This window comes from Pieris rapae, chromosome 21 (assembly GCF_905147795.1).
Source record: "Pieris rapae chromosome 21, ilPieRapa1.1, whole genome shotgun sequence".
NCBI classification, from domain to species: Eukaryota; Metazoa; Arthropoda; class Insecta; order Lepidoptera; family Pieridae; genus Pieris; species Pieris rapae.
The window spans coordinates 382,971-398,879 of NC_059529.1; the positions used below are offsets into that span (position 1 = coordinate 382,971).

The window sequence follows — 15,909 nt, forward strand, 5'->3', positions numbered from 1 at the left end:
TTTCATTGAAATTTTTCACCTAAAACAATTTAGGTATATGGATTATGAAGGACCCTTAAATATCAACATGCACCTATATTGGTACAATGCTGTTGGTTAAAAACACTCTCATAAAATATTTGTTATAGTTGACAAAAAAATGAAATGCATCATTTTACAGTATAATAAATTAGACAACAAAAAAATGGCGTTATAAAAATGTTCGTAATAATCAGATTCAATTCGCTTCACGCTTCGATTACACGTTAAAATTGAAAGTTATGACTATATTCAGAATGAAATCAATTAGGCTTATTATATAATTATGTTTTTATTCCTAAGCAGTGAAAGTAGAACCGTGACTTATGAATAACTCGTACCGCATGGCATATTTTCGATTCACGATTATTTATTTAAGATTAGTTAAACTTATTACTAAGCTCTCATTTTTATGTAGGATAATTGGTGTGAGTATTATTTTGGCGTTCTATCGAATTAGTAGTAACTGTTAAGGTAGAATAATGTCAATTAGTCAGTTTTTAAATTATTTGTATCATACAAATTTATTATTATACGTTATCAAATTAATATCAATTATAATGTTTCAGGCAAATTATCATGTACTTGTGTGAAACATTAACATTAAGATTAATATATTTTTATGGTTTATAAATTAATCATCTTCATCACCAATAGCTATACCGTTCTTGTGGGCATACTCAAGTATTTATCCTCATCACAATCTATTTCGTGCTCCCTGCATCCATTTTCGAACACCTATTGTTTCGAGGTCCTTGACAACTCCATCCCACCAACACGCCCTCGGTCTACCGGGTTGTCTCTTGGCACCAGGTTGTGAGTTCAGTAAACTTGGGATTGTGTCATCCGCCATTCTGTGCACATGTGTCAACCGCTTAAACCCGTTGCATTTTGTGTTTAAATTAGCTTCTTCTTACCTTTAAGCTTTTTGCTTTTGAGAGCAATATTATAACATTGCTGCTGAGAGCTATAAATCTGTAACGAAGCGACCTTATCTAAGGTGATATATTTTAATAAGGTTCCATTTGAAATCCAAACGATGTTTCAAAATGTCAACAAAAAAGCGTCCGTAACATCATACCTTACTTTTTGTGGTCAGACTAATTGGGTCGTGCTTGTTTTGTTAACAGACGCTTTCTGAATAACTTCGAAGGCTATGTAGGTCATTAAAATTATCTCAGCGTTTTAGATAATATGCTATAATGAACTGAGAAAGAATTAAAATACTCGTATGTCAATTCTCCACGCTAATCGAAAGAATATGTTCTTTTACTAAAGTTTTCATATATCATAATCTAATCTCAAATCTAAATGTTTAAAAATTGAAGTAATCCCCTTTTTTGCACATCTGTTATGAAGTGACAATGAGTGCCATTGTCAGCCTTTTAAGGATTGGTTTCTTGAAAGACCCTAAATCGAAATGGTTCGGAAATACTTCAGTGGGCAGCAAAAAACTTGACTGTAAAAGAAAAAACTTGGCGATTAAAAGAGTGGCGGAGAGTTTATTGCCAGTTCTTCTCTTCCGTTCTACGCCCTTGATTTGAGAACTGGCAGTTAATGTAATATTAGAAGCGTTCAATGAATATTTCTTTTTTAACGTTCATAAGTGTATATTATGTTACCTACATGAAAATGATTTTTAAAAAAAATCCATTCAATAAGTCCCCACTCGTGTTAAGAAACTTTGAGATGCACAAAGACATCATTTGTATTGTAATTCCAAAGATGATGGGAAACAAAAACTGTAAGGTAATGCATGTCGTCAAGTACCGTACATGCAATCGGCGCTAATACACAACTAATACATAGAAGATATTCTATCATGAATGTTGTGAATGTTGCGAACCACGTTTGAGGACTAAAACACTTAAAGTTAACTAAATGAAACCAACATAGAGGGGAAAGCCCAGGCTTTACCAAAGAGGTGGATGTAAGTTCCTGCACTCGTATTTAATAATCAATATAAACCAAATAAAGAAATAAAACCGTATAAATAATATTAAAATATATGTTTAAAACATAATCAAATAAAAAATCAAGTGAAAAATCTTAAGATGGATATTGGCACGATTAAACTGTCATTTTCATAGAAAGGTCTAGGCTTGTATCGGCAGATGGCTTTTACAATCCGTTGATTGATTATTCGAGCATTTTTGTCAATATTTGGATTAACATGTCTATCTCAGATGGTCAAAAATGTATTGAGATATGTTATTGGGTTTGGGCGTAAATCGAATTTTGTCGAAAATACTTCAGTGGTCAGCCGTCACATATGAGGTGGTGCGTGGCAAGAACTGGCTTAAGAAACGCAACTTAAACAAATCATTATTGATAAGAGGTAATATCATTACTGCGGATAAAGACATCAAAACAAATTCTTCAACCTTAGGATAACGTTAGTATCAATCAAATCAAAAATCATTTATTCATATAGGTAACATAATGTACACTTATGAACGTTAAAAAAGAAATATACATTGAATGCTTCTAATATTACATTAACTGCCAGTTCTCAAATCAAGGGCGTAGAACGGAAGAGAAGAACTGGCAATAAACTCTCCGCCACTCTTTTAATCGCCAAGTTTTTATTACACAATGTTTGTAAGGAGCTGCAAACATTACACCATGTTCCATATGACATATTGAGAATTAAGGAATAATAAAATAAATTAAACACAAAGATTTGTCCTCTATCAGCAGGAGGCATGGTGAAATAAGAGCACGCACTTACATACTTGTGAGAACAACACGCAAATACGTAGTATTAAACTTGAAATAAGAAAATCCCAATTAAGCGGTGAGATATCACACAATAGGCCAAGCTAATATCCATACTCGTAAACAGAATGGTATTCGTTCAGAAATGCTCTGAAGCGACCGATTTACTGTCCAATTACGAGGACTCTGTTCTCAATTCCTACATAAATACTTGCCAACTACTTTACGACTGCCGCCGGAACATGTGATACTTGAAAAACGCAAACCATCATGTTTATGTGGGATTTCTGTTCATTTTGAAAAATGTGTGGTTTAATGAGAACCTTTTACATTATCAAAACTCCCAAAACATTTGACATAAAATTTCATATAGGTTTAAAAAGTATATTTTAAGATTATGTAGAAATAACACTTACACTAATAAGTCACTTTACCTCTACAAGAAACAGAATAGACAATTCCATCACCATCTTCATCATGAGTTTCTTCATTTAGAGCATTTTTAGTACATAGTAGTAAATTTAGTAAGTCTTCAGTATCTACTAGGAGCCAACTTCCTTGACGATGTCGTCAGAATACCCGTATAATAGTCGGTGAGCGCGTTGTCTTTAGTTCCGGATTCCGTTTAAGGAGCCAGATAACCAGTAATTAGTTAAATGTACTAAGGTTTATTTTCTGGACACCTCAAAAATATACAGGGCATATCACAACATCATTAAGTTGCAAAACTAAAAGTTCTCTACTCTAAGACTCTAAGTATTGATGCACCTACACTTTTTAATGCACCCAGCAGCATTTAGTTATTTAGATGAGACACAATTCAGCAAATAAAAAAAATTCCTTCTATGAAAAAAAATATACAATTATGCTTTGAAGCACTTTCGTGATCGGCGAAACATAGAAAAATTTATATACTAGAAGTTTGCTTGTGGGTTTTACTTTTTAATTAAACTTATCTCTGGTAATCTTTTTACTGAGGCTGCCATTATTGTTTAACCCAGAAGAATTCTGGTGATATTGACTTCAAAAATGTGTTAGATTCAAACTTGCGCTAAATCTTGGCTCTAAATATTTCCCATGTTGTTAAATCTTACAGCGCCCTATTATATGTATTAAGTTATATAACAGCAAAACATTAAATAAGTTTTTGGTTACAGTTTAAGATATATATCACTGCTCAATTCGATCATTAATATTGATTTTTCAATATTGAGTTAATCATTGGCCCTGACACAAAAAATGAAACAGGTGATCTATATTGACTTGATATGTTGTTTTTGTCGAGTGCCAACGTCAAACGGCTGACATTTCGTAACGACTACACAGTTATGTAATAATTATAACTGGCTAGCAACCTGCTATCCACTTATAACTGTATTAGGAAAGCTAATTATGGGCAGGTTTATGCGCATTTACTACAAATAAAACAAACTGACCATGGTAATACAACCGAGGGCCTTGCGGTTTTGTCAAGACCGTTACTGCTGGGGAGTTTGATTTCCGATCAGAATCTGAATCCGAAAATTCAATGCTCTTCACTCTCATAATGCTTCGGTAATAAGTAAACGAGATAACATATTTTTAACTATGGTACAATTTCAGAATGGATGCAGCGCCTTGCAACGTGCGGCAGCCGATGGCCACGTGGAGGCTGTCAGGCTTCTACTCGAAAATGGTTCTGATCCCAATAGGCAAGACCATGTGGTAAGTCATACCTGCACGTTTATTTACGAATTTTGTAAAACGTTACGATGCGGGGTGAGGATTGAATTATGCGTTATTGTTAATATTATTTTCGACATTCCGACATTTTAAACCACGTAAAAAAAATGGCGCGTTACATGCGGGGGGGTTGGCAAGAATCTCCAAAAATGCATGAACGACCACAACACAGAACTTAAGACAGATTATATTAACCTAATAGTAACTATACAATATACATATATAAAGATTTCAAGACGAAGGCAAAGGTAGAAGTGAAGTTTTTATATAATGACGTTATTATTAATTATTTCAGCATGGCAACACCGCAGCGCATGAAGCGGCATGGAAGGGTTACTCCCGATGCGTGGCCTTACTGGCGCGAGCGGGCGACTTGCGCGTACGCAATGCGGCGGGATTCGCGCCGTTACACCTCGCTACGCAAAACGGACACAACCAGTCAGCAAGAGAGATATTGCTCGCTAATGCCCCACCCGACTTACAAAATAACGTATGTTATTAGATAATTATTATGATATGGTTGTAGAATGTTGGATCCTTGGTCGAAATGCTGCCTAATTATTTGAATTAAATTTAATTACTTGGAGTTATTATCAGCCAAGTAATACAAATTTATTTAAATATAATGATTGACACTTTGAATTAATACATTTAAAAAAGTGCGTGCGTACAAAGTACACAAATGCCAGCAGTGAAACTTCTTTGAAAATTAATTATAACTAAGGTAAAAGCCCCAACAGATGATCATGTACTCAATTTGTCATGTATTTATTTATATTCACACTATATACGTGCTAATTAAGTGAGGGCCGGCGGTGAATCCCAAATAAAACCCTATTTTTTAAATTACTTTAATTAATGACTAGTATAATAATGGAGACTTAACGAAATAAGAAAATTGAATCGGCACGATCATTTCGCTCTATCTCACTCTCTCTCTCTCTCTCTCGATCTTTCTAACTTGCTTGCCCCTACTCACGCTCCATGTATATTTGCTTGATGCTATTTTCACCCGTAAAAAAATTAACCCTCATGTGCCTAAAGAAGTTTCCCTTCAAAAAGACTTCTACGAGTACTACCTGCTACTATGCTAAAAATGATTATATTATTTTTCGACTTAAGGTTTTTTACATAAGTTTAAGAAAAGAGACTTGCGAATCTCAGTCTACGCCTTAATATATTTACAAAAATATTTTCCTGTTTCAGTACGGAGATACGTCCCTGCATACAGCGGCGCGGTACGGCCACGCAGGTGTCACCAGAATCCTCATCTCAGCTCAGTGCAGAGTTTCTGAGCAAAACAAGAATGGTGACACAGCACTTCACATAGCGGCAGCGATGGGGAGAAGAAAATTGACTAGGATTCTTCTTGAAGCCGGTTGTGACAAGTCACTAAAAAATCACCAAGGCGAAACAGCCAGAGATATTGCCACTAGAAAAGGTCTGAATGAAATTATTGCTATACTCAATACTCCAGTCGCAAAACAACCTAAAAAGAAAGAAAAGCACAGAGATAAAAGCAAAGAGCGAGGCATAGATGAACCGGACGACGGCAAAAAGAGAGACCAAAGCAAAGAAAAGAAAAAGAAGAATGTCCACTTTGAGACACCTCAAGTGAAATGGTCTCCGTACGGATGCCATTACTATCCAGATCCCAAATATTTCCCGAAACCTAAGCTTAGTTCCCTTCCCACCGAACCGTTGAAAAAGGGTGAACAGTATTACTTAGATTTAGCGGGGAACATTAAAAAGGGTCCGATAGGTGCCGGATACACTTGCTACTGCGCACCATTCTTCAAACACATGGAGAACAAATTAAATGAAGATAAGAAAGACTTAAAGAAGCACATTGACCGGGCGCATGAAAAAATTGACCAGAAAGTAACGGACTTGGAGATGAAAACCCAAGGGCAAATCTCTGAATTGACGAGGTATGTAGCGGCAGAACGAGCACTGTGCAAAGAGAGACATAAACATTTAGAACAGTGGCTCACTAGAGGCATTATGTTCCGTGCATCAGAACGCGTTAAAAAACTGGATTTCAGTCCAAAAGGGTCAGTGGATATACCGCCTATTAAGAGAACAAGAAGTCTGGAGCTTTTAGATGCAAATTCGGAGGAATGGAGCAATGTTGACAATCTTATTAGGAACTATGATAACTCTGAACTTGATGAGTGCAATGATTTACACTGTAAAGCAACTTCCAAGAGTACTGAAGGTCTAGATAGGACTCCAAGAAGTCCTAAAAGAAAGCATATACTTAAGAATTCAAAAAGTAGTGATCATTTGGATGCTGGGCCAAGCAGGAATTGCAGATCTCCTTTTACGATAACGTCTCACATAAATTGTGCGGAACAGTCACACAATGTAACGGCAGAAGTTCATGAACATTTAAATAAACCATCTGAATTACGAACACCGACACCAAACGACGCTTCAATCGTTAATGATAGATACACATCCCCAAATCACCTATCTATATCTTCCCCGAGTAGTATAAGATCTCCAGAAAGTCACCAGGAGACGAGAGAAGTCTATAGAAATCAAGAAGACTTATCACAGAGCGTGCCAGCCTGGAAGAGTCAAGTATTGCAAAGAACTGCAGACGATATAAGAAAGAGAGTAATGCTAGAAAAAGAAATGGCAGATGTAATGATTAGAAATTCTCGAGCGCTGGAGAATATACCGCAAGATGGTTATGTTCGATTGAGACAAAATCTCCAAGAAAATGACGTAGATAAAGAGCCACGAAAATCTGTGCAAGAATTAGTAGCCCAAGTAGAACATCAACACAGATGTATATCACCTGAAAGATTGCCATTAAGTATAAAAGTACCTGAAAGAGAGTCAACGTTACCACCAAAACAATCGATTCAGCCTATATTAAAAATGCCACAACAACCTCAAAGGCCGGCGCCGATTTTGAAAGAAAAACCACCGAAAACCAAAAGATTTAGTCTTCACAATCTCATACCTTTCCCAACGAGAAAAACCTTCCAAAGTCCACAGAAAGAAAACGGGAATAACTCTGAAAGCAGCGACGAGGAGGACAATCCCATTAGAGCTACGAACCAACCAGGACCGATGAGAAATACGAATCTCCTACAAACATTACCTCTACCTAATTACGAGACGATGTCTACAAAATCGCAATCACCCGCACCTCAAACCCAAAATAGTTATCCTCACGACATTCGTATGATTCCGAAAGACGCATACTTTCACGAATTACCAAACAGACAAGTTCAGCACCAAATGCCATATAGAGAAATGGAAAATGGTCATCCTTCGCAATATTGCCAAGAGCATTACGATTACGAACCGGGCCTTCCACAGGCACAGCAGAGCAGAAGCAGAAACCCGATATACCACAATCAGACCGGTGTCTTCCACGCAATGATGAACGACCACATCATCCGAGAAATAGAGCGAATACCTCACTGCTACAGCGAGCATTTGGACCAGAATACGGAAGTAGAGATCGCCAACCAAAATGAGCACTTTCGAGGCTACTACGATCACAATCCGCCAATGTATCCGAACTACGAGCGAAACCCGCATCTGAGGAAACCAGACCATACACTCTTGCACAGTAGATTGCAATCGTTGGCAATAAACACGCATTTGACGGAAACACAAAGCCAAACGGATCGGGAGTCACATAATGATTCGGGGTACAGTACAAAGGTTTACGGCAGCTCACAGGGTCCTTCCCCGAGTCTTTCGGGAAACGTGGAAGACAACCTCTCGGGTCAGAGAGTTAATGTCATGAATAAGGAGCAGTTAGGCACCTCGAGCTTAGTGTAATTCACTAAATGTTCTGAAATGTTATTGTTAATCCGTCATAATTTAATAAGTACAAATAAATTCACGAGCACTACACGGAAATTTAATATTTAAGTACAAATAAAGATGTCTTTGAGAATATATTAATTCAATTAATTCATTTTTTACAATTTCCTGGCATCTTCAATTACAAAAATATATAAAAGGCTGACTGTAAGTCGTAATGTAATTCAAAGTTATATTTTTGTAGTAATACTGTATTAATGTAATATAGCGTGTATTTATTATATATTTATTAATAAGGTTTTTATAATTGACCACAATAAATGCACTTTTGAAGTGACACAACTTAAATGTGCCTTTTATTGTCAACTCTAGTGATTTAATAATACGTACCACCAACATAATCTTAGCACCTCAAGTCATTTCATAATGTTTCTCGTTTTATTCTTACGCCTCATAAAAAATATTATTACTAGAGAGAAGGCATCTATATTTCTTTCATATCAACTGCATAATTTGCCAATCTTGATAGATTTAATGATAACAAATTTTATAATTTTTTATAAGTATTTTAAAAAAAGCAAAATGGCTTTAAAAAACGTGTTTAGGTATAAGTTTGTTACATTCCAGGATTTTAATGTACACTGGACATGTAGCACTTTTAATTGTTGTTGACCATAATAAAGAATCTTTCAAATTGAATTAAAACAAAACTTTGTAATAGATTTTATTTTATTTACATTTCAAACAATTAGACTACTTCAATGTACATCTGTACACCTATCTACAAAATGACTAAACTGAATTTTAACATTCTATGAGAACTTTTATTATAATCGTTATTTATTTGTTCAACTTGGGGTATCTTGCAATGACAAAAAAATATAAAATCAACAATTATTGCGAAAGATTCTCAATCTAAAGGTCAGGGATCTAACAACGCCTGCAACAAAACATTTTCAACACTAAATGACACAGAAAGTTACTCAATTGACTACTTTGCTCATAAAGAAGATTCATTTTGCCTAGTTTGTTCCACTTTGTACTAATGCTGGAATTTTTACAAAGATTTTTACCTATAGTATACATTTCTTGATATTACAGTACAAATGTACCTATAATATACAGGTGTTCCACTTTAGATTCGTAGAAATTACATGTTCCGTCTCTCTGCCCAACTCGTGTGCCTATAAAACTCCTCAATACTGCTATGACAAAGGGCTTCTCCGTGGAAAACCGACGCTCTAGCCTCATTTATTCTAACACTGACGTAATCCCCCGGTTTCACCTGCCTCCTACCCTCACTCGCCGGGATTTCTTTCTGATCAAACAACACTTTGAGGTAAAATTCGTTTCTGCCCAATATTTTCCCCGACTTGGGGGCGATCCCTTCGACCAAGACGAGGTGGTGGTTGCCGATTTCCTTTCTGTTGATTTCCTCACACTTCCGCCGATAGAGTTCGACCATCCTGTAATGGCGGGCTTTCTTTATTTGTTCCGGAACGTCGTCTTTGTATCGACGGTGAGCGGCCGTTTTCTGTATTAGGAGAAATGTCAACTTTACACACAAGTAATTAACAATTATTAATATTTTATTTACTATATACTCTTACACAAGACTTCATTACTTTAATAATGCTAATTTATACTAATATATATATATATATATATTTCTACTAAGCATTAGTTTTATTACATTCTATAGCTGCTGTGGTCTTTGGCAGAATGATCAGCGCTGTGGAACAGTCTGCTCCTTAGTATAATGCTGAGTCAGGGCCATAGGGAATACAGCCACAACACACACCCATTACATACTTATATACCTTGTTCTTTATAAGGCAAAAATATGATCTCTCATTCCTTTTTTATTATTGTTATTTTTTGTGTTTCTGTATGTGTGTTAGTAATAAATGTTATGTCTATGTCTAAATTAATTTAAACCTAGAACCTATTTTCGACCCTTGTAAATGTGCTGTCATATCTATTTTACTTTAAGGCATTAGTTAAACCTCAAAAATTTGTTTTTATTTCTACTTAGTAAAATGTTTGATGTAAATAAATCACCTCTCTCATGCTGTAGGGAAAGAGGAAGGCGACATTATAAGCCACTTCTTCCATGAGCGTTAAGGTTTCTTCGAACTCCTCATCAGTTTCACCACAGAAGCCACAGATCATGTCCGTCGAGAGGCCCACTGAAATTTATTAGGTTTATTTATATAAGAGACTCCAACAATGTTCTTGTGTCAAGGACACTTTTTTGCAGATTTTCTTTTTCTAAATGAATAAAAATAGATGATAGAAAATTTTAATTAATTATATCTCTATTATAAGCCTGAAAATTGATTATTTTTGAAGAAAAAGTATTTTGACCTAAAATACCTGTGGCAAAATCTATTTATTGAAGAAGGCCTATAATAGACTGCAGACAAATATTAGATTAGAAAATAAGTAGAGATATACCCACCACCCTGTATATTATCCCGGACATGTCTCACTAAGGAAAGATAAGCCTCCCTCGTGTATCCTCGTCTCATTCGCTCCAGCACACTGCTGGAACCAGACTGAGCTGGAAGATGCAACATCTTACATATGTTTGGACGCTCTCGTATCACTTGTAACACCTGGAATTGGATTATTAAATTCCTAACATAAGATACTGATTGTACTGAAAGTTATTCTTTTCTTAATTCTTAATTTACAAAAATACATAAAAATGTTTAAGTCTAAAATGGACTACATAAAATGTTAATTTTTTTTACTATCCCTTGGAGTGTGCTAGTCTGTTTAAATGTTTCTAAAAGTTTTAAACCTCATCAGGAAAATCTTTGGGATGAGCTGCAGTGAACCTTATCCTCATCTCGGAGTCCACAGCTGAAACTTTGTCTAACAAATCTGCAAAGCGTAGCCCTCCTTTCTTACTTTTGTAGACTGTTTTGAAACCTAGAAATATTAAAATAACTTTAATTAAATATGTAGCAAGTACAGTTATAATAAAGCTAAAAAAACTTAATAGTCAGTAAATCTCTGCAGTGATTTAAGATTATTCATAAAGATAATAAGAATATGTAAGCTTGTATATGCAAACTGCACTATGTATTAAATACAGAAATTAGAATTGTTTAAGAAAGTTACTTTTGTTTAAAAGTACAAATAAACCTAAGCCAAAATCACACCTTGAGCCAATTGTGTTTCATATTTTTCTGTCTGCTGAGTGGTGTCTCTATAACTGTTCACATTTTGGCCCAAAAGAGTCACCTCCTTTACTCCTTGTTCTGACAGTTGTCTAACTTCTTCTACAATGGAATCAATGGGCCGAGACCTTTCTCGACCTCTTGTGAAAGGAACAATACAGTATGTACACATGTTATCACAACCACGCATTATTGAACTGAAAGAAAAATTTTATCTTTATATTTTAGGTTGTAACAAACAATTTTAAATCTTAATATATTTTTCTAGAATATATTTTAACATAGAGTTTAACAGATCTACAGCTGCTACAACTGACTGAATACTTATTGATCAATGGGTGATTTTATGAAAAGCACAATTTAGCTTCTTGTAGTAAAAAAATGTATTTACATAAATGCTGACACACTATCTTTGTTTAATCGAACTGGAACAACATCAGCATATGTTTCATCAAGAGAAAGCAGTACATTTACAGCCGTCTGCCCATTTTCTGTAAGTGCTAGAAGTCTTGGTAAGTCCCTGTAGCTATCAGGGCCTGCCACTGAAAAAATAATGATACACAATCTTAGGGGCTTTAGAATTAATTTCATAAAAAGTTGGTTGAGTTTAATGAAAAATTTAAGAATTTACATACCAACATCAACAGCCTTTTCTTTCTCAATTAACTTCTCTTTTAGCCTTTCAGCCATACAACCTAAAATGCCAATCTTTACAGGTCTATCTCTATTTTTAGATAGAGCTCGTCTTCTTTTAAAACCTCTTAAATGATCCAATCGGTGCCAAATTTTTGTCTCAGCTCCTTCTCGGATAGCACACGTCATTACAAGGAATATATCAGCTTCCTCTTCGACAACAGTTTTTTCAAACCCCTCTTTCTTCAAAACAGACCAAACAATTTCAGTATCGTTTAAATTCATCTGACATCCATATACATCGAAGAAAACTTTTCGTTTTGATGTATCCTGAATAAAATCAGGCAAATAAGGTATGTATGGTGGATGTGTATCAATTTCAGTTTCAGATGTTAGAATAAAATCTTTTAACCCTGGTCCTGTCTTAATTCTGCTTTCAAAGGACCCTGAAACATCCTCTGATTTACACCGATATTTTGAAGATGTATTTGTTAGTAATCGGACTAAACGTGTAACCCGGGATAAACATAGCATCATCTTTTCCTTTAATACAAAAGTAAATTGCAAATAAAATACTAAATGAACATCGAAGTCTTCCACTCACGCCTCATTGCTATTATAAATAAGCAATTATAATAACTACAACTATTATAATAACTACAAAATTATATTTGTAGTTAATATTATTTTTAATTTACTATTTGAGTATTCTGTATTACATATTTGCAGTCTACACTATACACACAGATTTTCACAGTTCACACTACTTATTATTGGACTTTGTTAATACGTCAAAACTAACCTCTATGTTGTATAAAAATGATATATGTTGTATCTATGACAAACGTCATAGACTTGAAAATTTGAAATAGTGTGTTGACTTTGACAAAAAACTAGTATGAACTATGAAGAAACTAAAAGATGGAAGAACATAGACCTGCTATTTAATAATAATAATTAATAACCATAAAACAAATGTAACTGTTAATTGGACGTTAAAATATTTTATTAACCTAATTAATTTGAATCAATCTTTGTATGAACTAGTTACAAGAATAAATATATTTATTGATTATACGACGTCACAAAAATGAGCGAGCGTTATCGAGATTACAAAGGTATACATTAGGGTAAATTATTCTTGTTAGCCTTATAATATTTGATAACAAAAAGGGGCTTAACTTGTTCTGCTTTGTTCATTTCTATACGTTATTTATCTTTGCCAGTGTTTTCACATTGGCAGGGTCATCTCGATCGACGCGTGATGATTCTAGGAGAGTCGAGAGCCATGGGCGAGAAAGGACGCGGTCGAGATCTCCAAGGCGAAGATCCCCTTCAGAATATGAACCGGAAAGCAGGCGGAATCGAGATAACTTTGACGGTATGAGCTGCATTTCTATCTAAAGCACTTTTAAATGCATAAACAGTCAAGCTTTTGCACTCAGATATTTAAGTCACAGCAATTCACTTTTTCTTCAAGTGTGTCCCTATATCACTACAACATTATTACTTCCTAGTAAGAATACTTAACCTTTATTATATAGTTCATGTTAAACTTTATATAAGAAGAATAAATTTAATCATGTTTTCACTATATTTGAGATAGTGAAGCCAATTCCTTCACAGTCTTAGAATTAAGTATTACTTAACTTTACATTTTAGATAAAAGGAAGAGATCTCCTAGTAGCAGAGAACACATTGTTGAAGTTCCAGCACCACCACCACCTCCACGTATCAGTAAAATAAGTATTGGATTCACAAAGCCACAAGCTCCAATCAAAATGACATTAGGAGGCTCATCAAAACCTAAAGCAGTGGCAGCTCCAAAACCAACAGTAGCTTCAGTCTTTAATAATGATGATGACGATGAAGAGCCTGAAGAAATGCCAGCTGAGGCTCGTATGAGAATGAGAAATATTGGCAGGTTTGTTGTTTTGAAATTTATGATTAATAAATGAAATTTGCTGTCTGAAGTTCATGCTTTAGTTTTTTGGATTACTGTTACATTGCTATAAAGGAATTTTGTAATAAATGAAACCTTTTATTTTACAGAGAAACACCAACATCTGCAGGTCCTAATTCATTTGGAAAAACCAAGCAGGGTTTCTGTGATGCTAAGAAAGTTTTTGAGAAGAATTTAAAATATGCTCTTGAAACAGCCCAAAAACCAGACATTACTAAATTACCTAAAACCATCTATAAACTTCAGGGCCCATAGGTTAGCTAAATTGTAGTTATAAGCCTTTGATTACATTAATATAATTTTATATTATACTTAGTATATTGAACTATAAACTTATAAATTGATTTGAAATTATGTTAAAAGTAATATGATCACTGTAATGTTTGTTTAATTAACACACAAAGTTGTACAAAAGGATTCTTAATAAATAAATATAACAGAAGAATGCATATTTTTTACACCTATTTAGAAATATGTATTTTTAAACAAGCACCCAACAGGGATAAGCTCCTCTTCCATCACATAGAGGCAAGATTAGAATTGTTATTAAACAACAATAGTTTTGAATTTAACTATTAAACTTAATTCTCTTCTATATAAAAAAATATTTTTACATAGGATATTAATAATAAGTCTATTCATTTAAGTTGGTACATCTTTCTTTTCATAGTGTAAGATTAGAAGATATCATTCAGTTTTACTTTCTATTCTGTATTACTGAACATTCTCTGCTATCATGACAGTTTGCTACTAGAACCAACATTAACCACTGGTTAAAGAAATAAACATTTGAGTTTTCTTATGAATTTATTAATTTACTTCCGTTGCAAATTCTGTGGGCGGGACATGTCGCGCGGGAAGTTGCTCTTAGGTGGCGTACGAATACGTCTGTCCTTCTTTGACCTGTTGCGCACAACTTTGCTGTGGATAGCACATGACACACAGTAATGCAACTTCGCATATAACTTGGGGAGCTGGAATGCTGAAATGAAAAGTTAAAAACTTTAAATATCAATATATGATCAACTCATTAACTATAGGATAAATGAAATAGAACTATATAAAGATTATAAGTGCAATTCTCAACTAATATGAAACATAGAATTAGTAATCATCTAAATTTTACATGACTAACAAACAACCTACATAACCAAAAACTTAGCACATAATATATGACAAAAAAATACTAATTAAATATTTATTGTAATCGAAATGCAAAACAAACTACTAAAAAAATATCTAAGTTAGCTTACAGGTGTAAACGGAGGCTTCGTTTATGTCTCTAACAGCGGCAGCTTCGACGATATTTCTAATAACGAATTTTTTGATAGCCTTGTCCTTTGGAACGCATCTTGCACAATTCGTGCATCTTACAGCCTTGACATGTCCACGGCCGTGCTTAGCTCGTCCTCCGTTACGGCGTTTACGAGTCTGAAAACAAAATTTCCATCTTCATACCACATGCCTAACATGACAGCGACCACGCCAGCCCAATGAAAAATGCCGTAAGTTACAAAATAATATCAAATTGGTTTATTCGCTAATCAATATTACAATAATCAATAATTATTGACATATTTTGCTTGAAATAAGAACGTTTTTCATATATATTGCTACGCACCATTTTATAACCTCCGATACGGTAAACGAACAACGATGAAAAAGAAAGATTTGCTATCCATAAACAAGTGTCATTGATTATAGAATCGTTTCTACATCCGTGGATAGATATTATATAGACAGCAATTTATATTGTCTGTGGTAATGGGCTTTGGCAGGGTACTCATGAATCTATGGAACATTATTATCTGAAGCTTGCTTTTTATATGAAAATTTTTATTCTGTTATTAATAAAAATATTTCTTTCATTCAATC

The 15,909-nt window shown here is 34.5% G+C and overlaps 4 protein-coding genes across 5 annotated transcripts in view; 2 read left to right on the top strand and 2 right to left on the bottom strand.

Annotated features, from left to right (window-relative positions):
• LOC110999131 overlaps nucleotides 1-8,594 on the top strand; it is a 44,380-nt gene extending 35,786 nt beyond the window's left edge. For both annotated transcript variants that reach the window (XM_045632908.1, XM_045632909.1), the window contains exons 3-5: nucleotides 4,339-4,440; nucleotides 4,754-4,948; nucleotides 5,665-8,594. In XM_045632908.1, coding sequence (XP_045488864.1) covers nucleotides 4,339-4,440; nucleotides 4,754-4,948; nucleotides 5,665-8,265 — 2,898 coding nt within the window. In that variant the 3' untranslated portion in view covers nucleotides 8,266-8,594. The remainder of the gene's footprint in view (nucleotides 1-4,338; nucleotides 4,441-4,753; nucleotides 4,949-5,664) is intronic.
• Nucleotides 8,595-8,961: 367 nt separating this feature from the next.
• Nucleotides 8,962-12,812, bottom strand: LOC110999117 (CDK5RAP1-like protein). The gene is made up of 7 exons (XM_022268031.2): nucleotides 12,074-12,812; nucleotides 11,830-11,980; nucleotides 11,421-11,635; nucleotides 11,057-11,187; nucleotides 10,712-10,868; nucleotides 10,312-10,439; nucleotides 8,962-9,784 (listed from the first exon to the last, which is right to left on the bottom strand). Exons 1-7 carry the CDS (start codon nucleotides 12,606-12,608, stop codon nucleotides 9,401-9,403), a joined length of 1,701 nt encoding a protein of 566 aa, XP_022123723.2. The 5' UTR covers nucleotides 12,609-12,812; the 3' UTR covers nucleotides 8,962-9,400.
• Nucleotides 12,813-12,961: 149 nt separating this feature from the next.
• LOC110999118 (PEST proteolytic signal-containing nuclear protein) lies at nucleotides 12,962-14,641 on the top strand. Its single transcript, XM_022268032.2, has 4 exons — nucleotides 12,962-13,189; nucleotides 13,315-13,452; nucleotides 13,734-13,995; nucleotides 14,124-14,641. Exons 1-4 carry the CDS (start codon nucleotides 13,162-13,164, stop codon nucleotides 14,287-14,289), a joined length of 594 nt encoding a protein of 197 aa, XP_022123724.2. The 5' UTR covers nucleotides 12,962-13,161; the 3' UTR covers nucleotides 14,290-14,641.
• A 181-nt stretch (nucleotides 14,642-14,822) lies between these two features.
• Nucleotides 14,823-15,797, bottom strand: LOC110999136 (40S ribosomal protein S26). The gene is made up of 3 exons (XM_045632955.1): nucleotides 15,656-15,797; nucleotides 15,288-15,465; nucleotides 14,823-15,016 (listed from the first exon to the last, which is right to left on the bottom strand). Exons 1-3 carry the CDS (start codon nucleotides 15,656-15,658, stop codon nucleotides 14,850-14,852), a joined length of 348 nt encoding a protein of 115 aa, XP_045488911.1. The 5' UTR covers nucleotides 15,659-15,797; the 3' UTR covers nucleotides 14,823-14,849.
• Between the last annotated feature and the right edge of the window lie 112 nt (nucleotides 15,798-15,909).